This window comes from Nomascus leucogenys, chromosome 17 (assembly GCF_006542625.1).
Source record: "Nomascus leucogenys isolate Asia chromosome 17, Asia_NLE_v1, whole genome shotgun sequence".
Lineage (NCBI taxonomy): Eukaryota > Metazoa > Chordata > Mammalia > Primates > Hylobatidae > Nomascus > Nomascus leucogenys.
Window position 1 is genome coordinate 44,969,123 of NC_044397.1, and position 26,566 is coordinate 44,995,688.

The following is a 26,566-nucleotide window of genomic DNA, read 5'->3' on the forward strand; positions in this document are numbered from 1 at the left end:
TCTTCATGCTGCCAGTCTTTTCCCCACAGTTCAGCCAGAGTGATCTTTTCAAACCCAAATCCTTCAGTGGCTTCTCATTTACAACAAAGATCAATTTCTTTTTAACATGACCTCCAGGTCATTGCCTGGTGTGGACCCTACCTACCTCTCCAATGTTTTCCACTACTCTCCTCTCTTCCAGCCCTACTTTCTGAATCCATTTTCTACATTCCAGCCACATGGCTATTCTTTCAGCTCTTTGAATATCCTCTGTGTATTACTTATCTATTGCTGTGTAAGCCCAAATTTAGTGGCCTAAATAACAATCGATTGGATTAAGATTCTGAAGTTTGGAAGTCTGGGCTGCTGTCAGCCAGGTGGTTCTTCTGCTCCACATGGCCCTGGCTATGCTTATGCACGCACTGGCTTTCCACTGATGGGTTGTCTTGGGGGTGTCCAGTCTCACATGGCCTCACTCCCATGCCTTAGTCTTCAGCCATGATGTCTGGAATAGCTGGGCCTCTATTGCTCCATTGTCTTTTATCCTCAGCTTCCTTACAGCCTGACGGGCTCAGAATTCCAAGAGGAAGAAAGTGCAAGCCACAGAGTCTCTAAGGCCTAGTCCTGGGTTGTGTGAGACGTCACTTCTGCATTCCGTTAATCAGTGCAAGTCATAACATCAGCCCAGATTCAAGGAGAGGGGAAATAGGTTCAGCCTTTTTATAGGAAGAGCAAAAAAGTCACATTGCCAATGAGCGTGGGTGGAATTGTTGCTGCCATCTTTGAATACAGTCCAGCACACCCTGCTGTCTCCTTCACAAGGTCATTGCAACTGTGCTGGCTGCCTCTGGGCTTGGGACTTTGCCCACTTCCTCTACTCGGCTCAGCCTAGCCCTTCAGACTTCACCTTAGTATCCTTTCCTGGGGGATGCTTTCTCTGAGCCCACTGGCCACATCCCCGTGTTACATGCTAGATTTTTAGCCCTGTGTTGTTTTCCCTCATGGAAAATCTCCCTTTGTGATGGTGTATTTCCACCTGTGATTCTTTGATTAATGCATTTCCCTTGCTAGATTATCCACTTCATGACAGCAAGGACCTTGTCTGCTAGCACCTCTCATTTCACCCCCCTGCCCAGCCCAGTAGGCCCTGAATGGATCATTTTTTGATGAATAAATACATTAATGGATGAGCATCTGTTTCTGGAGTCACCACACCTCCTGGAGGCCCATATCCATTTAAGCAGGGCCACTTCCCCACTTCCCTAGCAAGGGGTCACCAAGAACCCTGTGGTGGGTTCTTTGCCCCCAGGACTGGTCCCAGAGCTTGGAGTGTGCCCTCCTCCTGGACCTTTCCAACCCATCTGGAAGGCCTCCTCCCTCCACTGTGTGAGGAGCCACAGCCTGGGGAGCTTTCCATTTGGGCATTTCCCTCTGCTCTTGGCATCAGAAACATGCCAATCAGAGTCTCGTTCCTACCTTTCTATGTGTTTCCCTTCATTTCTTCAGCCTGCCTAGGAACTCACCATGTGGGCTGGTAAACATTGATGTAGAGAATAGATCCGCAGGACCCTTTCTTGGGACCAGCTGTACTTGGGATACCCATAGCTGGGTCTTATGTGTGGTGGAAACATAAACTGGATCACTCCCTTTAGAGGGTGCCCCTTTTGCTTCCAGACCTCTTGGGTGGATTCAGAGGCCAAGGTGGAATATCACTCCTTCCGGGAATACCCCTCCATAGGGGACTTAGCTGGACTGTTGGTTTATTGCTAAGGCTCAAAAGCCTTCAGTCCACTTTCTTGCATTTCTTTCCATCTGCTATGTTGGCCTGGTTGCTTAACCACTGGCAGACTTCGCATCAGCTCATCGTCACTTAGAGCCAGCCCATGAGCTCTGCTAGTGATCACCCCCAGCCAACACAGAGCAGAACCTGAGGCCTGAAGAATCACTTGTCTCCCAGGCATCTTCCAGCCTCCCTTGCACAGCCATGCTGCCACATGGCTTTGTGCAGCAGCAGGCTTTGACCTCTGACCCTAGGGTGTCATTGGTGCCACTGCAGATCCACGGAGCTTCCTCTGCATATATCCATACACCCAGCTCTGTCCTCACGGTTTCCCCTGCTGACTGTGGTTACAGTGCAGGTCAGAGGCACCAACCAGGCACCCGGAGTGAGGGACAGGGCTGTGGCTGAGGAGGAGCCAAAAGGTCTGCAGCTGTAGGTCAGCTCTCCCTGGGCAGGAGGGGCCGGTGTGTGCTGCTGTCGCATGTGGTCGGAGGTGTGGTTCTGACTCCTCCCCTTACTGACTGTGGGGTTATGAACCACTTTCTCCACCTCTCTGACCCTCAGTTTCCTCATCTGTGATGAGCTGATGAGGGAGTTGGTGTTTAGTGCTTTTTGTCATTACTGGACTGGTCCTGGGGTCTGGAGTGGGCAGAGTGGGTGTACTTGCCTCTCTAAGGGGAGGGAGCTGTGAAAGTGGAGAGTAGAGGAGAGATAAGCAAGAGGAGCCCTCATTTTCTCTCTCACACAAGAGGTGCCGCAGTTCATGTTTAGGATTTAAAATCCAGTCTGAGTCACTGGAGGTGATGAGCTAAAGTGCAGACTTAGGCCGAGGCAGGCAGGATAATGACCACAATGCATGCCCAGTGATGGCAATGTTGTGGGCATCCAGGCCAGCATCAGAATTCCTGCGCAGGCACTGACCCTGGCAATTCACCCTGGGCTTACTGGACCCCACAGCAGGGCATACCTTCAAGACATCTGCTAGTCCAGGAGCCTCTGAGTCCTCCCCAGACTCTACAGGGAGAGCTGAGGGACTTTGGGTCAATGCACACTGAGTGCGCTGGCTGATATCCACACCACAGAGCCCGGGTCAGGAAGCCCGTGTCTCTGCCACACGGGACGGATGTGCTGAGCTTCCTGCCACCTGTCTGTTACACCATCTCCCTCCCCTTGTTTCAAAGGCTTGGTGTCCAACACAGGGCTAACACAGCCAACATCTGGCTCCTCCATCCTCTCACCTCCACTCCTAACAGCTACATCCACTTGAACTCTCTTGGGAGTTTGGCTGCACCCCAGGAGTGAAAGCCATCCTGACCTTAGTCTGGATGGCTTGTGGAGGACATGGTGCCAAGTCAGACTGGCTTGTGGGTTCTGTTCCCACTTGGCACCTGTGTTCTTATGATTGGGTTTCAGGCTTTTGCTAAGGTCTCTTATGCGCCTGTGTCTGTCATCCCTGTTAAGTCCTTGAAGAGTTCTGTTTTGCTTCCGTCCATCCTCCTGAGCCTCCCCAAACTGAGATTCATGCCCGAATCTACTTTCCCCCATCTCTCTGTTTATCTATCTATCTATCATCTATCTATCTATCATCTATCTATCTATCTATCTATCTATCTATCTATCTATCTATCTATATCTATCATCTATCTATCTATCATCTATCTATCATCTATTTTTATAATGGCTTTGCAGATATATTCACATACCATTATAATTCGTCCATTTAAAGTGTGCCACTCAATGGTTTTTTCAGTATGTTTGAGCTGTGCAAAGTTCACCACAATCAATATTAGAATGTTTTCATCACCCTAAAAGGAAACCCCAAACCCATTAGCAGTCACTCTACCTTCCTCCAGCCCCCCACCCACCACCTCCCAAGCAACCATCAATTTATTTACCAGACATTTCATATAAATGGAATCATAGAATATGTAGTCCTTTGTGATTTGCTTATTTTGCTTAGCATGCTTTCCAGGTTCATCCATGTTGTAGCATGTATCAACATTTCATTTTTTTCCCAAATAATATCCCATCATATGGGTATGTTACATTTTATTTATGCATTAATCAATTGTTGGACATTTGCTTAATCCAAGGTCATGAATTTTTACTCATGTTTTCTTCTAAGAGTTTTATAGTTTTAGCTCTTACATTTAGATCGTTGATCCATTTTGAGTTAATTTTTTATATGGTGTGAGGTAGGAGCCATGTCCGTTCTTTTGCAAGTTGTTCCAGCACAGTTTGTTGAAGATATTATTCCTTATCCCACTGAATTATCTTGACACCCTTGTTGAAAGTTAGTTGACCATAAGTGTGAGAGTTTATTTCTGGACTTTCAGTTCTATTCCTTTGATCCGTATGTCTGTCCTTATGCCAGTACCACACCGTCTTGACTATAGCAGCTTTGTATTAAATTTTGAAATTGCGGAGTGAAGTCCTCCCAGTTTGTTCAAGGTTGTTTTAGCTATTTGAGGTCCCTTGTTTTTCCTTACGAACTTTAGGATCTGCTTGTTAATTTCTGCAAGGAATCCAATTGGGATTTTTATAGGGATTGTGTTGAATTTTTAGATCAATTTTGGGTGTATTACCATCTTGACAATGTTAATTCTTCCAATCCTTGAACATGGTACATCTTTTCATTCATTCACTGAGTCTTGCAACATCATTGTGAGACCCTGATTCTTTATATATTGCCCATACCTTGAAATTCAGCCACCTTGTTTTACTGTCTAAGACACCAGTTTCGTGTCTCTATTCCCAGGCCCTTTGCCAACATTTGGCCTCCTTGACTTCCTTCCATGGCCAGCAGCTGGGTCTAACCTAACATGCGAGGGCATCTAGCTGTCCAGTCCCAGATCAAAGAAGTCTGGAACATCTATTCTCTACTAACCACTTAGCCCACAAGTCCTCCTGGAAGAAGCAAGCAAAGTGAGGATTCTTGCTTATGGGAGAATTTTCTATCTGTATCATTTCCCTGTGGTATAACCAAAGTTGGGAAATAGAAACAGAACATCATACACACACAAACAAATTTTGCCACCAAATTCAGTCAACAAAAGTCAAGAAGGGGGTATGCAGACACTCAAGAATGTCCCAGTATTCTTGCTTTGGTGGTTACTGGGAGACTAAAGGTGGAATGGCTTGAAGTAACCCATCTTGGAATGAGCCTACCTGAGTCAGCTCACCTGCAAAAACTGTCACTTATGCAGAGCATACAGTGTCTTCACAGCAAAACAGCCTCATAGGTTCCTGAAACTTTTCTGTCATTTTCCTTTTTTTCCACTGGTACTAGGAACTTCATTTCCATAAATTAATTTTTTTTTACAATAAGATTTTTTTTTTTTTCCCACCTGGACCAAGAGAAGTTGGATGGTCCAGCTTTCCTTTTGGAGCAGGGCCTTACAGCCTAGGTGCCTGCCATCCCCATGCAGAGGGATGAGAAATCCCACACCCTTGGGCTTTTGCATCCCTCAAAGGCAGCCATCATTGCAGCTTTCCTTCTGAATAGTTCAGTAATAGCAAGCGACAGCTGCTCATGATGGCATTGGAGTGGATGCTTCCAGAAGGCTTGGCATCTGTACCCAGAGGACTCCAAACTAGAGCATATTAACAGTGTAGAGCTAGGCTGGGAGTAGTGTCACGTGCTTGTAATACCAACACTTCAGGAGGCCAAGGTGGAAGAATCGCTTGAGGCCAGGAGTGTGAGACCGGCCTGGGCAACATAGCGAGACCTCATCTCTACAAAAAAATTTAAAAATTAACTGGGCATGGAGGCACATACCTGTAGTCCCAGCTACTTGGAAGGCTGAGGCAGGAAGATCACTTGAAGCCAGGAGTTCAAAGTTATAGTGAGCTGTGATTGCAGCATTGCACTCCAGTCTGGGTGACAGAGAGAGACCCTGTCTCAAAACAAAATAAAACAAAACATAACACAGAACTGGATCATGATATACAGCTTGTGCTGATATGAATAAAGAAGATCTGTTTCTTAGTATGAATTTTCCATTCTACATTGGCAGGGCACAGCTTCAGCCAGGTGGGAAACGCAGCCTTCAGGGATGTCAATTGTGCATTATTGAGAACATAGGAGAACTCATGTGTTGCCATGGCCAGCTTAGGTTTATGGGCCTTTCTTACCTAGAGGTGGATTTTGTATCCCAAGCTGTTGTTTCTATAAGAATTCTCCCAAGCCTCTTTTTTATATGTTTTAGTCAGGTTAGGTTAGACCATGCTGCAGTAACAAACCAACCTTGAACTCTTCATTTGCATTATTTGTTTATTTATTTATTTAGAAACAAAGTCTTGCCCTGTCACCCAGGCTGGAGTGAAGTGGCACGATCTCAGCTCACTGCAACCTCCACCTCCCGGGTTCAAGTGATTCTTGTGCCTCAGCCTCCCAAGTAGCTGGGATTATAGGCATGCGCCATCATGCCTGGCTAATTTTTCTATCTTTAGTAGAGATGGGGTTTCACCATGTTAGCCAGGCTTGTCTCCAACTCCTGACCTCAAGTGATCTGCCCATCTCAGCCTCCCAAAGTGCTGGGATTACAGGCATGAACCACCGTGCACAACCTCTCATTGACTTTATATATTAAAATGTATTTCACATGTATGCAAAGTCAGCTGAACCATTGCTTTTGGGCTTGAGGAGGGGGCATAGCCTCTGGGAATTTCTTTTTCAGGCTGATGAAATCTTTGTACCCCTAGGTATGGCTCTGTGGGGGCAGCATGGAGGTTCTTCCTTGCTCACGGGTGGCCCACATTGAGCGGAAGAAGAAGCCATACAATAGCAACATCGGCTTCTACACCAAGAGGAATGCTCTCCGCGTTGCCGAGGTCTGGATGGATGATTACAAGTCTCATGTGTACATAGCGTGGAACCTGCCACTGGAGGTAGGGATCACCAGCCTTTCCCCACCACCCCAGAACACTGTTCCTTACTGTTTGGTCACTATTTATTTAATAAACCAATCGTTCCTCCCCAGAAAATGCTCATGCTTAGAAAAATTATGAATGCATTTCAGTGGGGTTCACAGATGTCTCAGCTTTAGAACTCCTCCCTAACTCCAGGGCTAGCACAACGGAAATCTCTTTAAATCCACTTACAGAGATTAGAAGGATCTTAGTGTGTTAATCCCAGTCTTATTATGTTAATCTGGCTGCCCTGCTCCTGATCATATGCTATGTCCAGAAAGTTCTTGCCCAGATATTTGGCAACAGACCCTTCATCCTGCCATTGTGTGACTTCCCATGGAGCTCCAGCTGCCCCGTATCATATGCCTTTACTCTATGCCAAATCCCCTAGCTCTTCAGCTCTTCTCCGCATTCTGCTCAGAAGATGGCCCAAGGAAATTTCCGTGCTACTGCAGCCCCACAGGAGTGTCATGCGGTAGTTGTACATTAGCGTGGTTTGAATCCCAGCTCTATCATTTATGAGTCAGGAGATCTTGACCAAATCCACTCATCTTCTCTGTACCATTCATCCGCTGGTATCCACAGGGGATTTGTTCCAGGACTCCCTGTGGATAGCAAAACTCACAGATGCTCAAGTCCCTGATACAAAATGGTGTAGTATTTGCACATAACCTAAGTATAACCTCCTGTGTGTGTATATATATAATATATATTTTATATAATCTATATTATATATTTTTAATATATATTATATATTTTATAAAATATATCTTATATAATATATATATAAATATTTTTATGGCAGCACAAGGTTTTTTTAATTTTATTTTTCCATTAGTTATCGGGGTACAGGTGATATTTGGTTACATGAGTAAGTTCTTTAGTGGTAATTTGTGAGATCCTGGTGCACCCATCACCCTATCAGTATGCACTGCACTATATTTGTTGTCTTTTATCCCTTGCCCCACTCCCACTCTTCCCCTGAAGTCCCCAAAGTCCATTGTATCATTCTTATACCTTTGCGTCCTCATAGCTTAGCTCCCACATATCAGTGAAAACATACGATGTTTGGTTTTCCATTAGAATAATACACTCGAATCTCATCCAGATCATTGCAAATACTGTTAATTTATTTCTTTTTATGGCTGAATCATCTCTCGATTACTTATAGATAATACAATGTAAAAACTGTGTAAATAATTCTTATGCTTTATTTGTATTTTTTTATTGTTTTATTGTTCTTACTGGGCTTTTAAAAAATATTTTCAGTCTGCAGTTGGTTGAACTGATGGATGCAGAAACCATGGATATAGAGGGTCAACTGTACCTTATTGTCCTCAGCTGTAAAACGAGGATAATAGCAGATTCTCCTTCCTGGGGTGATTGTAAGAACTAAATGAATTTATACATGTGGCATGCTGAGAGTGGCACCTGGGTGCATTGTTCATCCTCTGCTGCACAGCAGGGTGACTTGCACCCTCAGCCACAGCTCAGTTTATCTCCTCAGCCAGAGCACCCATAGGTGTCTGAGCCACGCTGGAAAGTCACCTGGAGTGGTGCCCATTGAGAGATGGCAGCCCCTATGTGTCAGGAGGCTAGAGCCCAAAACAGAAGAAATACGGTCGAATATGTGCCAGATTTGTGGGTCAAGAAGATAAAAGTGAAGAATTTATTCAGTGTTGTTATAAGTCTTGAAATACATTCTCAAGAATTAAAAAACCCCTTCTGGCCAGTTAGCACTTTTTAGCTGTTAAGCAAGAAGTGCTTTTATCCATTATTATTATGTAAAGATGGGTAACATTTGTTGAGCACTTACTATGTCCCAGGTACCTAGTAAGTCATTATTTGTAATATCTTATTTAATTCTCGTAACAACCTCATGACGTAAGAACTGTCTGCCTCAGTTTCCTCATCTATAAACATGGATTGTTAAAATTTACCTGATAGTACTCCTGTGAAGATAAAACAAGGCTGAGAACACAGCTTAGCAAATATTAAGTGTTCCATAAATGCTAGCTTGATATGAACGTATTATGATGTTCATTTTACAGATGAAGAAATTGAAGCTACAAGAAGCTAAAAGGGGCTCATTCAAGGTCCCACAGAAAGCACATGGGCAGGGATGTCAGTTCAGGTCCTCGTACAAAACCTCACCCCAGCCCTGTGAAATAGTGAAATAGGTATTATTATTACTCCTGCTTTGTAAAGGGCAATTTCTTTTTTTTTGAGATAGGATCTCACTCTGTCACCCAGACTGGAGTGTAGTGGTACGATCTTGGTTCCCTGTAACCTCCATCTCCCAGGTTCAAGCCATCCTCCCACCTCAGCCTCCTGAGTAGCTAGGACCACAGGCGTGTGCCCCCTACCTGTCTAACTTCTGTATTTTTTGTAGAGACGAGGTTTTGCCAGGTTGCCCAGGCTGGTCTTGAACTGTTTGGCTCAAGCAATCCTCTCGCCTCAGCTTCCCAAAGTGCTGGGATTACAGGCGTGAGCTACTGCACCTGGCCTCAAGTTTTGACCTGGAATGGTGGTGTGACTTACAGTTACAAATAACTCAAGTCTTTTGACTGTAGCCAAGTGCTTTGTCCATGACTGCAGACAATCTCTGGTCCCAAATGCCAGTGGTAACCTACCAGGCTTTTAAAAAATGACCATTAGTTCACGCCTGTAATCCCAGCACTTTGGGAGGCCGAGGCAGGCAGATCACCTGAGGTCGGGAGTTCGAGACCAGCCTGACCAACATGGAGAAACCCTGTCTCCACTAAAAATGCAAAATTAGCTGGGCGAGGTGGCACGTGCCTTTAATTCCAGCTACTCCGGAGGCTGAAGCAGGAGAATCACTTGAACCTGGGAGGCAGAGGTTGCGGTGAGCCGAGATCACACCATTGCACTCCAGCCTGGGCAACAAGGGCCAGACACCATCTCAAAAAAAAAGACCATTTCATGAATCATGCTAAATATATTAAAACAAAGAGTTAAAGGTTACAGCTCAGGGTTGTCTTTGAGGTTGAATAAGTTTGACATTTAAAGGGATTTCCCTTTAAAATCATAGTTTGACTGCCCAAGTGATCTTAATGACATAATTTGAAGTCTTCTCCCAGGCCCCCCAGTGCATCCTGTCTCTGCTAATTCCTGGCCATCTTGCAGCTGAGTCTGCGGAGTCATATTTCAGATACTTTATTTTCCCTGTCAGCACACAGCAGCCATTACAGGTTCATTTCTGTAAAAGCAGAGTGAATTATTCATTAGAACATCATTACAAGCTTTGCAATGGAAAATTATTTTCACTTCTGCATATAATGAACTTTGCAAAGAGCCAACAAAAGGAGAAATTTTGCAGGTATAGGAAAAAGAGACAGGAGGTGATTGTAGGCATTTATTTTCTTGTCCTAATCAAATAATTCCTCTAATAATTGTCTCTGATAGTTACTAAGGAAATGCGGAAGAGAAGAAACTGAGAATGTAGGTCGTCAACATCAGCGTGTCCCAGAAATCCATTTGCACAGCAATGATAAGGATGGTTGACTTGTCTGGGACCTTTATTGCTGCAGGTTCCTGATTTTGCTCAGGAAGGAGGATTCCCTGGCCTGGGTCTGGATGAATCAAATAGGTCTCCTTAAACCACCCTTCTGGCCGGGTGCGGTGGCTCACACCTGTAATCCCAGCTCTCTGGGAGGCCGAGGCTGGCTGATCACTTGAGGTCAGGAGTTCGAGACCAGCCTGACCAACATGATGAAACCCCATCTCTAAATACAAAAATTATCCAGGCATGGTGATGCGAGCCTGGAATCCCAGCTACTGGGGAGGCTGAGGCAGGAGAATCGCTTGAACCTGGGAGGCCAAGTTTGCAGTGAGATGAGATCGTGCCACTGCATTCCAGCCTGGGTGATAGACTGAGACTCTGACTCAAAAAACAAAAACAAAAACAAACACCCTGCTGAATAAGCATACGAGGCTTAATATCTTTTTTTTTTTTTTTTTTTTTTGAGATGGAGCCTCTCACTTTCGCCCGGGCTGGAGTGCAGTAGCGTGATCTTGGCTCACTGCAACCTCCACCTCCTGGGTTTAAGTGATTCTCGTGCCCCAGCCTTCTGAGTAGCTGAGATTACAGGTGCCCACCACCATGCCCAGCTAATTTTTTGTATTTTTAGTAGAGACGGGGGTTTCACCGTGTTGGCCAGGCTGGTCTCGAACTCCTGACCTCGTGATTCACCCACCTCCGCCTCCCAAAGTGCTGGGATTACAGGTGTGAGCCACCGTGCCCAGCCCAGGCTTAAGATCTTCTATGTGAAGGTTTCCCTGAAAGTGACTCCACCTGTGCCCCACTCTGGCCAGAGCTCCACAGTCACTAACACCCCTTGGCTTCTCTCTCCTTTCAGAATCCGGGAATTGACATCGGTGATGTCTCCGAAAGAAGAGCATTAAGGAAAAGTTTAAAGTGTAAGAATTTCCAGTGGTACCTGGACCATGTTTACCCAGAAATGAGAAGATACAATAATACTGTTGCTTATGGGGAGGTAATTCAGACTGTGCATGCTTTTGGCTTGGAATGCTGTTCAGTATGCTGTGGGTTGCTTTGCTGGGGAGAAATAGAGTTGCTCATTCATTCATTCAGTGAGTGGTTTTTGGAGGTGCTGGCCCTCACAGCAAGATTCTCTCTAGCTGGAGGGTTGGGGTAGGTAACAAAAGTGATGAATGTTACAATGGACTATGGATAAAAGACTGTGTCTTTTTTGCCTGAGATATGTAGCAGATAATGAATTCTATTTGGGAAATGTTGACTTTGAGGTCCTCTGGGACCTGTAAGTGGAGATATTGAGCAGGAAGTTTGGATGTAAAGAGAGGCAGGAGGGTTGGAGTCCTCCATTGCTCTGTGCTGTGGGCTGGAATCACTTACCATCAAAGAAAGGAGGAAATGTTTTCAGATTGTCTATGGTGTGATCATATCACCTTTCTAAACCTGAAAGCAAAGCGATTTTTCTCTTATTACAAATACCATCAATATGCATTTGAGAACATTTTGAAAATAATAATAGTAGGGATGAATATTTGAGTGCTTTTGAAGTACTGTGCACTATTCTAATTGCTTTTTGCCTACAAATTAATTTCACCTTCACCTTATGAGAGATTCGCGTTATTTCTGTTTTCTTGATAAGAAAACTGCAACTTAGAGAAATTGTCTAACTTACACAGAGCGTATAAGTCATGAAGCCAAGATTGGGCATGGGGATCTGGATACCAGAGATAACGTGTACACTTTGATATATGGGCCTCTGCACTGTGAGTGTGTGTGTTTGTGTGCATGTGTGTGTGTGTGTGTGTGCATGTGTGTGCGTGTGTATATACCCATGTATTTTTTTTTACTAAAACCATTCCGTTCACAATGCCTAAGAATTTGAAATTTTACTCAATAATATGGAGGATATGTAAGTGTATCATGAAATATTTTTTGTCAGTAATTAACGGCCGCAAATGGTTCCACTTTTTGTGTAAGCTGGGCTTTGCTTGAGAACATAGACACTGGTGTCGTTTCCAATTTTAAAATAGCACAAGTACCATTGCTGAGAACATCTTCGTATAGAAACACTCATGCATCCACCTCGTTCTCCCTTGCGATGCCTGTTTGAGACGGAATCGGTGACACACAGTCAGGCCAAGGAGCAGGGAGCCGGGTGCTCTCAGTTTGGCTGAGACACCCTATTAGCTCCGCAATCTGGTTTTCTTTCCTGGGACTCCCTGTGACTACCAGGTTAAAGCTAAGAAGAATCCCTTTGACTTAGAGTATTTACATTTTTCTACAACTGTGGATTTTCCTATTCTTTGCCTGCTGCCTTTTATGGAAAGTAAATCAACCACAGGTTAAGTCATCAGGGTGTAGAGTGGTGACCCTCCTGAGCTGGAATTTGGAATGGGATGCTCACATCTTGCAAGGGCAGTCTCCAGGGCGGTTAGGGATACATGAAGACTGGAGCCAGCCTGCTGGGTTCCAATCCTAGTAGGCTGTTACCAGCTGTGTGGGTCATCTTTGCAGCCATTCCCTCATCTATAAAATGGGCGGAAGGAGAGTATCTCCTCTACAGGGTTCCTGGGGGGATAAAATGAGCTGTGATTACTAGAGTTCTTAGAACAGTACCTGGCATGGCCAAGCGCCATGGCTCACACCTGTAATCCCAGCACTTTGGGAGGCCAAGACGGGTGGATCACTTGAAGTCAGGAGTTCAAGACCAGCCTGGCCAACATGGGGAAGTCCTGTCTCTACTAAAAGTATATACATGTAAAAAAAACTAGCTGAGTGTGGTGGCTGGCGCAGGTAATCCCAACTACTCAGGGCTGAGGCAGGAGAATCGCTTGAACCCGATAGGCAGAAGTTGCAGTAAGCTGAGATCGCGCCACTGCACTCCAGCCTGGGTGATAAAGTGAGACTGTCTCAAAAAAAAAAAAAAAAAAAGGTATCTGGCACACAACAGTAGTTATTAATAGATCTGAACTGCCTTGCCTTTTCTTCTCCAAAATAAAAGCATGAATTTTTTTAAATTATCAAAGTGAGATTAAATATAAAGGAAGAATCAAACAATGGGCAGTGAATGGATTATTCCTAAGACAATAAGGCGATTGGGTCAGTTGCTTAGCTTTTTGGAAAATAAATCAATTTAGATTCTTACAGCTCACCATTTACCAAAGTAGATTTCAGATGAACTGTAGCATTACATGAAGGAAATAATAAAAGAACCATGCGGAAATAGTGATGAATCTGATCTCTGAATGAGGAAGGGCTTTCTAAGAATGAAATCCACGCAAGAAATGCAAAGGAAATGTGTCATGGATCCAAGCTCATAAATATTAAAATAATCTGTACATCAACTGAGTAGATAAATAATACACCAAACTGGAAATACATATACCACAAATGCTATAGATGAACAAATGCCATTAATATATAATAAGCTGCGCAAGTTAAGTTAATTTTTTTTTTGAGACAGTCACCCAGGCTAGGGTGCAGAGGTGCGATCTCGGCTCACTGCAACCTCTGTCTCCTGGGTTTTAGCAATTCTCCTGCCTCAGCCTTCCGAGTAGCTGGGATTACAGGCATATGCCACCATGCCCAGCTAATTTTTGTGTCTTTGTAGAAACGAGGTTTTGCCATGTTGGCCAGGCTGGTCATGAACTCCTGACCTCAAGTGATCCACTCGCCTCAGCCTCCCAAAGTGCTGGGATTACAGGCATGATTTTTAAAATTTGATTTAAACAACAAAATAAAACATCCCCAAAGAAAAATAAACAAAGTACAGGGTCAGTTACACAAGAAAAAATACACATGGATGAAAAACACATGACAATTTTAAATTTATTTCATAGTCAAAGAAAATAAAAAATTAAATACACAGAGGTGTTTTTTTTTTCTTTTTCCTCTCTGCAAACGAACAAAGATTCATTTTTTGAAATATGTGTTGATACTTTACAGGCAAGGCCTTAGTAATATGAAAAAAATCATATCTTCTGTGAGAGTGCAAATTGAAACGATCCTTTTAAAAAGCAATTTGAGCCACATGTATTAAAAAGCTTAATAATGACAGTATAGTTTCTTCTCCACTCATATCCCAAGCAAATAATCTGAAATAAGGACAAAGATTTGAGAGTAAAATTGTTCAGCTCAGACATGTTATTTTTGAGGAAATTTTTTTTTAATTTAACTTGGAGATTAGTTGAATATAATGCATTCATGGTTGGAGATATTTTATAACCATTATAAATGGTGCGTACAAAAGTTTAATGACATGAGAAAAATATTGATACCATAATGCTTAAGAGGAAAAAACTCAGGATGATAAAACTGAATTTGCTGCTATTTTAGATTGGAAGCAAGTGTGATAATAGCATTGGGAAATGGAGAAGATACTTAAAATTACCTTGGGTAGTAAGTAGGACTTTGGGCAGTTTTGCGGGTGGGTACTTTGTCACACTTTTCCAACTTTCGCTAATGTTAGGTGATACTTTCATCATTAGAAGAAAAATAGTTACTAAAAAGGAAATAATAAAAATGATGACCAGCCTGTGTCCCCCAGGCTGGAGTGCAGTGGCACAATCTTGGCTCACTGTAGCCTTGAACCCCTGGACTCAAGCTATTCTCCCACCTCAGCCTTCCAAGTAGCTGGGACTACAGGTACACATCATCACATCTGGCTAATTTTGTGTTTTTGTTTTTGTTTTTGTTTTTATAGAGGTCTCACTATGTTGTCAGGCTGGCCTTGAAGTCCTGGACTCAAGTGATTCTCCCGCTTCCGCCTCCCGAGTGTCTGGGGCTATAGGCATAAACCACCTAGGCTAGAAGGCTGCCAGAGCTGCTGTGTACAGCTCCACAGTCTGTGAACTGCACAATGCACAACTCCAGGAGCTGCCTTTGACATCAACCACAGTATAGATGATGTCCTTTGAGCCATACAGTGGGGGTGGCATTGTGATCATAGTCTGATTATTTGGAAGAGAGAGGCCTTCTGTTTTTACAAACTTTCTTTTTAAAATAATAAAATCAATACATACATTCTATCGGAAATATAAAGATGAAAACTAAACTTACTCCAAATCCCAATTCCCAGATATAATCAATGTTAACATTTTAAGGCATCTGGTTCTATTACTCCTTCTCTACCTGCTGAATATCACCATTTACAGATATATATTTTTCAGATGGGCTATAGTGTTAAATGAAAGAAACCAAATTAATCAAAAACCATTTTTTAGGTAGGTCTTCCTTTTTTTTTTTTTTTTTGAGATGGAGTCTTGCTGTGTCGCCCAGGCTGGAATGCAGTGGTGCAATCTCGGCTCACTGCAAGCTCCGCCTCCCAGGTTCACGCCATTCTCCTGCCTCAGCCTCTCCGAGTAGCTGGTAGCTGGGACTACAGGCGCCTGCCACCACGCCCGGCTAATTTTTTGTATTTTTTAGTAGAGACGGGGTTTCACCGTGGTGTCGATCTCCTGACCTCGTGATCCACCAGCCTCGGCCTCCCAAAGTGCTGGGATTACAAGCGTGAGCCACCGCACCCGGCCCATTTACAGATATATATATTTCAGATGGACTATAGTGTTAAATGAAAGAAACCAAATTAATCAAAAACCATTTTTTAGATAGGTCTTCCTTTTTTTTTTTTAAGAGATAGGGTCTTGCTCTGTTGCCCAGGCTGGAGTACAGTAGCATGATCATGACATACTATAGCCAAAAACTCCTCTGCTCAAGCAATCCTCCCACCTCAGCCTCCCTAGTAGCTGATACTACAGGTGTGAGGCACTGCTGTTGGCTCTAGACAACTTTTTTTTTTTTTTTGAGACACAGCCTTGCTCTGTCACCCAAGATGGAATCCAGTGGCACAATCTCAGCTCACTGTAGCCTTAAACTCCTAGGCTGAAGCCACCCTCCCACCTCAGACTCCTGGGTGGCTGGGACTACAAGCATATGCCACCATGCCTAGCTAATTTTGTTTATCTTTTGTGAAGTTGGGGTCTCACTATGTTGCCCAGGCTTGTCTCAAACTCCTGACCTTAAGCGATCTTCCAGCCTCAGCCTCCCAAAGCACTGGGATTACAGGCGTGAGCCACTGCACCCAGCCCACATATGCTTTTAACGCTTAGGGCAGGAGTCACCTTCTCTTACCAGTTATCTCTGAATCCTCGGAAGGGGTAAAGAAGTTCTCCTTGGCCGGTTGCAGAGGTTCACGCCTCTAATCCCGGCACTTTGGGAGGCCGAGGCAGATGGATCACGAAGTCAGGAGAACGAGACCATCCTGGCCAATATGGTGAAACCCTGTCTCTACTCAAAATACAAAAATTAGCTGGGTGTGGTGTCGCGTGCCTGTAATCCCAGCTACTGGGGAGGCTGAGGCATGAGAATCACTTGAACCCAGGAGGCGGAGGTTGCAGTGAGCCGAGATTTCGCCACTGCACTCCAGCCTGGTGACAGAGCAAGACTCCGTCTCAAAAATAAAAAATGAAAAAGAAGCTCTCCTTGTTGGCCCTAGCGTATTTCAGACATTGCAGTAGACCGTGGACTACTTTAGGGCAGGGACTGCGTTATTTATCTTTTGCTCATTAAATTTAGCACAGTGCCAGGCACTTACCAGGCCTTCAATAAATATTTATTAAATTACTGAATGATAGATTTGATTGCAGAAACATTAGAACAAAGTTTAAAAGCCTGGAAAGTCTCAAATCATGACGAAAAGTAAATATTCTGTTAAAACATTCATGTCTTTAATATGTAAAGAGCTCTTGGCCAGGCACAGTGGTTCACACCTGTAATCCCAGCACTTTGGGAGGCTGAGGTGGGAGAATTGCTTGAGGCCAGGAGATGGAGGCTGCAGTGAGCTATGATCGCACCCCTACACTCCAGCCTGGAGTACAGAGCAAGACCCTGACACTAAAGAAAAAAAAAAGGATTCAAAAATCTGCTCTGTAATCCCAGCACTTTGGGAGGCTGAGGAGGGCAGATCAGGAGATCGAGACCATCCTGACTTAACAGGGTGAAACCCCATCTCTACTAAAAATACAAAAAAATTAGCCGGGCGTGGTGGCGGGCGCCTGTAGTCCCAGCTACTCAGGAGGCTGAGGCAGGAGTATCGCTTGAACCCAGGAGGTGGAGGTTGCAGTGAGTCAAGGTTGCGCCATTGCATTTCAGCCTGGGCAACAAGAGTGAAACTCTGTCTCAAAAAAAGAAAAGAAAAGAAAAAGAACAGAATGCCTTTTCCTCTCTTTGTTTCCATGGAGAATATAATCTGGAGGGGAATGAATATAGATGGAGAGGACCAGCAACATTACCTTTTTCCCACCCATTGAGACCCTAGAGTGGTGGTGGGATGGATACCCATATAGATCACAGTGCACCCGGAGATCCAAATTAGATCAGCTCTCACATGCTCCCAAAGACCCATGCCTAGTTTCACGAGTGTTGCTTTGGGGACTTTTGTCTATTTCCTCCGTGGGTGCGTTGCAAACACCAAACACCTACAATGGTGCTTAGCACAGCACAGGTATCAGTAAATGTTTTTGAATATATAAATAGATACTGCTAGAGCATTTTATGATAGTAAACTTTTAGGTTTTTTTTTTCTTTCTTTTTTTAAGAAATAGGTCTTGCTGTGTCACCCAGGCTGGAGTGAAGTGGTGCAATCATAGCTCACTGCAGCCTGGAACTCTTGGGCTCAAGCGATCCTCCCGTCTCAGCCTCCTGAGTAGCTGGGACTACAAGTGTGTGCCACCATGCCTGGTTAATTTGTTTTAATGTTTTTGTAGAGATGGGGCCTCGCTATGTTGCCCATGTTGGTCTTGAACTCCTGGGATCAAGCGATCCTCCTGCCTCAGCCTCCCAAAGTGCTGGGATTACAGGCGTGAGCCACCGCGTCCAGCCTAATTTGCTTTTAGGTTCTTCGTGCCTTTATGCAAGTAATGACCTGAGAAGCTAACCTTTGATTACTCAGTTTATTAAAACCAATGTTGGTGCTGAGGCCCACTTACAAGCCTAACCATCTGGATAACCAGATTTTACAAGCCACTTGGAAGCCTTAGAAGCCACTGAGAAGCTTCAAAGCCATTTAGAAGCCTAAGATCTGGGTAACCAGTGCTCCTATATGCAGAAGTTCCCTGAGATTGCCTTTCATGTTAGGAATGGAGGTGCTGTGAGGGTGGGGGGCAAGCTGCCCAGGACACAGTCAGAGACCTAGCATCCATGCCATCCACCTTAAGACTTCATCTTTCTTGCTAAGGTGATCACCGCAAAGATTTGAGCCCTGGTCGTCACTTAGAGGCTCGTGTTGTCTTCCCATCATGAAGTTGGAACCAAGGCATGGTAGAACAGTGACTTGGCATCCACACCTCCACTAGCTGAGCTCTGATGGGTCGTGTTTTGTCTATTCTTGCAGCTTCGCAACAACAAGGCAAAAGACGTCTGCTTGGACCAGGGGCCGCTGGAGAACCACACAGCAATATTGTATCCGTGCCATGGCTGGGGACCACAGGTAGGAGCTCGTCTCTGACCAGGAAGGAAGTAATATCACCATCTCCGGCCCACAGGGGCCTTGAAGGCCTTCTGGATAAACTATGTTGCTATCTACCTTGGTAGTTATTTATTCTGAGATTTTAAGAAGAAGGTAGGAATCTTTCTGGCTATTTCTGTAAAGAAGCTAGGGAAAAAAAACATACGTGGTTGTTCCATCGTGCAGATTTTTTTTTTTTTTTTTTTTTTTTTTTTTTGAGGTGGAGTCTCACTCTTTCCTCCAGGCTGGAGTGCAGTGGTGTGATCTTGGCTCACTGCAACCTCTGCCTCCCAGGCTCATGCAATTCTCCTGCCTCAGCCTCCCAAGTAGCTGGGATTACAGGCACATGCCACCGTGCCCGGCTAATTTTTGTATTTTTAGTAGAGACGGGGTTTCACCATTTGGCCAGGCTGGTCTCAAACTCCTGGCCTCAAGGGATCTGCCCACCTCGGTCTCCCAAAGTGCTGGCATTACAGGCGTGAGCCACTGCGACCGGCCGCACCAGTGCGGATATTAACAGGATCCATGTGCAGGTTTCATAGGTGAGTAAGTCACAGTGTGCATATTTCAAAGGTGGATAAGTCACAGAGTCATTCGCTAACATGCAAATATATACCATATGTGCATGTGCTGTCATTATAACCAAATCCACCTGCCTACAACTTCAGAGAAACAATAAGCAAATTTCTTCACTAGAATCTGATTGACACATCCATCCTGAAGGAGCATCATTAGTTTGGTTGTAAGTACAAGCTGGACCGTAAGTGCTGGTTCAAGAGCAAACAACTGATGGGAAGGAGGAGAATGTTTATAGAATGTCTTTAAAAAAAAAAATCAAACACACGGCTTCATTTATTCATTCATTCATTCATTCATTCAACTAATATGTCTTGATCACCTACTCTAAAATGCAGGAACTTTTCAGAGAACACATGTGATAACCTGAAAAGAGCAAAGCAATTAACCAACAAGTAAAAACAGAGTCTTGATAAATGAATTTCCTTTGATGGCTTTGTGCTAGCCAGTGGTGTGCGTGCACAGGTGTGCGCGTGCATGTGTGTGTGTGTGTGTGTACACAAAAAGCTTAGCAGAAATTCTCTAAGGTTGGGAGAAAACACATCCAAAAATGTCACTAGTCTTGACATTCATCAAAATCTAAAACATTACATCAACCAGTAGTAGAAAAAGGCAAGCCATCAACTAGGAAAACATTTATATTTCAGTTTCAGAGGAACACTGAAGGTGGGTTGTAAGTCAGGCTCACAGATCCTTTCTCCGGGGCTCAGTTTGTTGGTCTGTAAGCGGAAGGCACTTGAAGAGCTACCCTGGAAACACCTTTCATCTCTCTTGTTCTGTGAATGCCCACACTCATGTGCAAAGTTGCCTTCATCAATTACACTCATCCCCACACGTGCCCATATCAAGGCTCACGGGTTTTTCTTTTCTTTTTTGAGACAGAGTCTCACTCTTTCACCCAGGCCGGACTGCAGTGGCGCTATCTCGGCTCACTGCAAGCTCTGCCTCCCGGGTTCACGCCATTCTCCTGCCTCAGCCTCCCGAGTAGCTGGGACTAACAGGCACCCACCACTGCGCCTGGCTAATTTTTTTTGTATTTTTAGTAGAGATGGGGTTTCACCGTGTTAGCCAGGATGGTCTCGATCTCCTGACCTTGTGATCCACCCGCCTCGGCCTCCCAAAGTGCTGGGATTACAGGCGTGAGCCATAGTGCCCGGCCAAGGCTCATAGGTTTTTCTCTGTGTGTAGTGGTTTTGCATTCCTCCGAGGTCAGCTGTGTACCCTCTGCCACATCACTGCAGGTAGTTCTCATTGTCCGGATACTCACCCTTCCTCCTAAGGTGGGTGAGCAATGCCAGACAGGTCACTGTTCAAATCCTGAGCCCTTCAATCTTTGCAGCAACTCTGGGAAGTAGGCAGGCAGCATAAGGAAACTGAGGCACAGAGGGGCAAGTGCCCGTGAGCAAAGCAACCTACAACCCAGGCCTTTCAGCACAGCTAAGCATTTTATCCTATTTATTTATCTATTTATTTTTTTAGACCAAGTCTTTCTCTGTCACCCAAGCTGGAATGCAGTGCTCAGTGCAACCTCTGCCTTCCAGGTTCAAGTGATTCTCCTGCCTCAGCCTCCTGAGTAGCTGAGATTACAGGCTTGCACCACCCTGCCCCAGCTAATTTTTGTATTTTTAGTAGAGACGGGGTTTTACCACGTTGGCCAGACTGGTCTCGAACTCCTGACCTCAAGTGATCCACTGCCTTGGCCTCCCAAAGTGCTAGGATTACAGGCGTGAGCTACCGCCCTGGGCCAAACACAGCCAAGCATTTTAAAGTCAAATGATCACCTGAGGTCAGGAGTTCAGGACCAGCCTGGCCAACATGGCAAAACCCCATCTCTGTTGGCCAGGTGCGGTGGCTCATGCCTGTAATCCCAGTGTTTTGGGAGGCCAAGGTGGGCGGATCACGAGATCAGGAGATCGAGACCATCCTGGCTAACACGGTGAAACCCTGTCTCTACTAAAAATACAAAAAATTAGCCAGGCGTGGTGGTGGGCGCCTGTAGTCCTAGCTACTTGGGAGGCTGAGGCAGGAGAATAGCATGAACCCAGGAGGCAGAGCTTGCAGTGAGCCAAGAAGGCGCCTGGACGACAGAGTGAGACTCTGTCTAAAAAAAAACAAAAAAAAATAGTCAGGCATAGTGGCAGGCTCCTGTAATCCCAGCTACTGGAGAGGCTGAGGCAGGAGAATCACTTGAACCTGGGAGGTGGAGTTTCAGGGAGCCGAGATCGCGACACCGCACTTGAGCCTGAGCGACAGAGCGAGACTCCATCTCAAGGAAAAAAAAAAAAAGTCAAATGCGATCCATTTAAATCCAAGTTATTTATGGAGCACCATCACCATCTACAATTGGCAAAAAGTGCCCGTGGGGAGCAGGAGATTGGCTGGGAAGCCTAGACCTTCTCGTCTACCTGAAGGTTCTCTATAGGGAAATGGGGGTTCGCATGGAAAGCACTGAGCTACAGAATGTAATGCAGGTGGCTGTGATGGCTGAGGCGGGACGACTGCTTGAGGCCAGGAGATTGAGACCAGCCTGGGTAACATAACAAGACCCCGGCCTCTACAAAAAATATATAAAATGAGTTGGGCGTGGTGGCACACGACTCAGGAAGCTGAGGCGAGGGGATCACTTGAACCCAGGACTTCAAGGCTGCAGTGAGCCGTGATCATGCCACTGCACTCCTGGGTGACAGAGTGAGACCTTGTCTCTTAAAAAAAGAAAAAAATAAGTGCACATCTTCATTCATTCATTCACTCAACTAATATGTCTTGATTACCTGCTCTAAAATGCTAGGCACCTCTGTAACACAGGCAGCTGGTATGATACAGTCTTTGCTCTCAAAGTGTTTACCCTTGAAGGGGAGGGACTAGAAAAGAGGCAGGAAATCTACAGTAGAGTAAGTGTAACCCAGGGTGCTGGGGCCCGGGAGGTGGGAGGTAGCCCAGTTTGGCTGGAACTTTGAATGCAAGAGGGAAGGGAGTGCTGAGAGAGAAGGCATCAGAGAGGTGGAGAGCAGATGGTGAGAGACCTAAGGAGGCCTGCACCAAGACTCCAGCCTGCACACTGCAGTGGGCAGCAGAATCTGGACTTGATCCAGAGGATGTCAGGGAGCCACTGGAAGGCTCACCTGGGGGTGAGAGAGGTGATATGTTTAGACTGCCTACAGCAGTTCCAGAGGGGACTATCTAAGAAGCTATGTCTTGGAATAGACCAAATGAAAAGCCCCAGCTAGTCTCGGGCTGAGATGACCAGGAGTTGGATATAGCGACTTGTGGTACTGAGCCTAGAGGACTTGAAGAAAGGGGACACAGAGGGTGGGAGGCAGGGCCCAGCACACTCCCCACACCACCTTCCTAGGATACCCACAGCTGCTGGCCCAGGCAGCAAGATCCCAGAGGCTGAGCCCAGAGCAGTCCCACTCCTGGGCCCCGTGGCTGTGCCGGATCATCCTTTTAGGCAATTACTCCAAGAGTAGCTGTGAAAAGAGCACTTAACTCCCAGACTTCTTTGTTCAATCTTCTGAATAAGTCACATTTGAATGGCACACTTATTAACGGTGACATAATAGAGGCTATCCAAGTTAGATACTGGCATAATCAAAAACTGCTCCAAGGACGTCCACTCGTCCTGTAAATGTGGAACAAAGTAAAGATGGTCTGATCCCATAGCTTCCCCCTGTGGCTCTAAGCAGTTGCATTTTGCTTTGGGTGTTTCAGGGGAAGGTTTTGTTTTTGTTTTTTGTTTGTTTGTTTTGTTTTGTTTTGTTTTGTTTCAGACAGAGTCTCGCTCTGTCACCCAGGCTGGAGTGCAATGGCGCAATCTCGGGTCACTGCAACCTCCGCCTCCTGGGTTCAAGCGATTCTCCTGCCTCAGCCTTATGAGTAGTTGGGATTACAGGCACCCACCACCATACCCAGCTAATTTTTGTATTTTTAGTAGAGATGGTGTTTCACCATGTTGGTCAGGCTGGTCTCAAACTCCTGACCTCAGGTGATCCACCCACCTCGGCCTCCCAAAGTGCTGGGATTACAGGCATGAGCCACTGCCCCCGGCCCCAGGGGAAGGTTTTTAAAGCCACTCAGGAAGCACTTGGGTGAACCTGAGGGCTGGGATGTTAAGGCGGCAGTGTCTGCCTTCTGTGGCCCTGTGGTCCCCCACCCATCTGTGTACTCCAGCATCTTTAACACCCTTGTGATGCCCACACCTCCAGACATAGTCTGGGGCAGAATTGCTGTGAACTTGACCTTCCTAACCTTTCTGTCTGGAGCCTTTATTCCTCTATAGCCCCTCCCTCAAGCTTCTGCCCAGTGGGACCCTGATAGACCAGCAGGAATGCCTGGGTGGCATAATTTCAGGACAACATGTTCAGAACTTTTTTTTCTTTTCTTTTTCTTTTCTTTTTTTAGAGACAAGGTCTCGCACTGTCCCCCAAGCTGGAGTCCAGTGGCACAATCATAGCTCACTGCAGCCTTGACCTCCTGGGCTCAAGAAATCCTCCCATCTCGGCCTCTCAAGTAGCTGGGATTACAGGCATGCATCACCCCACCCAGCTAATTTTTTTTAAAGTTTTTCATAGAAATAGAGGTCTCCCTATGCTTCCCAGGCTGATCTGCAACTCCTGACCTCAAGCAATTCTCTCGCCTCCTCCTCCCAAAGTGCTGAGGCTACAGGTGTGAGCCCCTGTGCTTGAGCCTGTGGTTAAAATTTAATGAGGGCTTTCACTCTGAAGGTGACCACCTTCTGACTCCCTCCCCAGGCAGGAGGCAGACATCAAGTCTCCTTTCCCGCTGGGAGCTTAGTGGCACTCCCAGCACAGTGTGGCACCTTTGTTAGGAAATGGCTGAGTTTCATCTTTCCCAGCTCCACCTGCGTATGGAACTTTTCCAAGTGAAAGCTCCTGCCATGGAGCTGATTAGATTGAGTTGATTTAGAACGGCAAACCGGATTAGGCTGCTCATGGCTCCCCCTGGCTCTGGGATGGACACTTGTTAAGTGGGCCCCGGCTGCTTTCCGTCAGCTGCTTTTTAAAAAGTCAATCTGATGTTGCTTTCTGTTCAGCCACGTGTCCTGAATTAGAGAACGCTTGGCGTGGCTCTCCAGCTGCCAGGCTGTCCCTCTACTCACTCATCAAAGCTCCCCTGCTTCCCAAACCCACTCCTTCTGTGCAAGGAGTCCTGTCACCCAACTGGAATCCTTCTAAACTGCTTCCCAAAATGCCATGGGTGCAAACAGTGGCAGAATCAGAGCTCCTGTAATCAGGCAGCTCCCAGCAGAAGGAATTGGTGCTTCACGGACATCGCTAGCTTAATTAATGGACTCTATGTTGTAATTTATTATCAAACAGCAATTAAACAGATAAAATAGGCACTGAGGAGGGTAATTTCCTGTCTTGCAGCATGTGTTTGTCAACAAGATGTTCCCGGCCACTCAGAGAGCCTTGCTTGCTCGGAAATGTCTTGTCGCCTCAGTTTTGGCTGGTTACTAATTAGAATTAGACAAACATCCGCTTCTTTTTGGAAGCCTGAGTTTTATTTAAAAATAGAATGTCAAAGCCAGGCGCATTGGCTCACGCCTGTAATCCCAGCACTTTGGGAGGCCAAGGCGGATGGATCACTTCCGGTCAGGAGTTTGAGACTAGCCTGGCCAACATGGTGAAACCTCGTCTCTACTAAAAATACGAAAATTAGCCAGGCGTGGTGGCGGGCACCTGTAATCCCAGCTACTCCGGGAGGCTGAGGCAGGAGAATCACTTGAACTCAGGAGGCGGAGGTTGCAGTGAGCCGAGACCATGCCACTGCACTCCAGCCTGGGCAACAGAGCAAGACTCCGTCTCAGAAAAAAAAAAAAAAAAGCCATCAAGGATGCAGTAGCAGCCTTAGTGTTGGCTTGAACACATTTGGAGCAGAAGTTCTTGTCTAAGGAGACCCACAGACCCCCGGTTCTACCAGGCTGTTGCCCTTCTGCGCCCAGGCCTAGGGTGGGTCCCCAAGCTGGAGCAACCACAATGAAACCAGGACACTTTGGCTGCCGTGCACGGAGTGCACCCTTCTCTGCCAGGCCCTTCTTTTTGTGCCTCTCCAGACAGCTGGTCAACCTTCTCCAGTCACAGCTGCTGATTTCTCCAGAAGGGCAAAGGAGCTATCAGGAAGAAAGAGGGGGCTAGGGGTAGTGCTGACCCCAGGGACCCACTGTGGCATCTTTCTTAGCCCTAAACTCCCTCGATGGCTCTGCATCTGCTCTCTCGGGTCACTGCAGCTAACCCGCAGCCCAGGGTTTGACAGTGCGGCATACAATGGACTGTGGCCCCAGAGCCGCGTGTTCCAGCCCCTGCCTAGGGACAGCTCTGAACACTCTGGGCCAGGGCTGGGCTGGCGTTAAAGAACAAAAATGCTGGCAATAAGACCCATATCTGTTTCTGGTGACATGTTTAATCCTTCCAACTACTCTGTCTGGTAAATAGTAACCTCCTCCCATCCCCCCTACTTTATTTTTTATTTGAGATAGGGTCTTGTTCTGTCACCCAGGCTGGAGTACAGTGGTGCAATCATAGCTCATTGCAGCCTCAAACTCCTGGGTTCAAGCGATCCTCCTGCTTCAGCTTCCAGAGTAACTGGGACTACTGGTATGAACCACCATGCCCAGCTAATTTTTCAATTTTTTTGTAAAGATGGGTCTCACTATGTTGCCCAAGCTGGTCTCAAACTCCTGACCTCAAGCTATCCTCCCACCTCGGCCTCCCAGAGTGCTAGGATTATGGATGTGAGCCACCTTGCCTGGCACCACCTGCTTTTTTTTTTTTTTTTAAATTAATGAGAACATGGAGATTCAGATAGGGCAAAGCCAACTGTCAAACGAATGTCCCACATCTTTTGGTCTTGGGTACTCTGCTCTGCATCTGGTGAATTCTGGAGAGCACCTCATATCCTTGAACCCTTCAGTGTTCTCCAGGCCACAGCAAAAGACAGTGGAAAGACTCAAAGGAAGCAGAGAGGAATGGAAGTGAAAGCCCAGGTGCAGAGGCTGGAATCACGAGGCACATTTCAGGAAAGAATCACACAGTTGGCAGAAGCAGGTGGTTCAGGGCGGCCCAAAAGGGACAGAGTATGGAGATCCTCCAGTGCTGGGATCAAGGGCTGGGGCTTCTACTCAGCATCTCAGGTGCGGTCCACTGACGCAGTGAACCCTCTGGTGACTTATTGTTACTGCCTCTTCCAAAGTCCAACCCCCGACCTAGTGGAGATGGGGCCTAGGATTCCACATGGTAACAAGCATTGACAGGTGCTTTTCTTTTTCAGTCCACAACTA

General features: G+C 45.8%; 1 protein-coding gene across 1 annotated transcript in view; it reads left to right on the forward strand.

The window, feature by feature from the left end:
• Positions 1–26,566, forward strand: part of GALNT17 (polypeptide N-acetylgalactosaminyltransferase 17) — a 585,735-nt gene that overhangs the window by 531,494 nt on the left and 27,675 nt on the right. Inside the window, exons 7-9 of the mRNA XM_030795950.1 lie at positions 6,464–6,649; positions 11,050–11,187; positions 18,577–18,672. Coding sequence (XP_030651810.1) covers positions 6,464–6,649; positions 11,050–11,187; positions 18,577–18,672 — 420 coding nt within the window. The remainder of the gene's footprint in view (positions 1–6,463; positions 6,650–11,049; positions 11,188–18,576; positions 18,673–26,566) is intronic.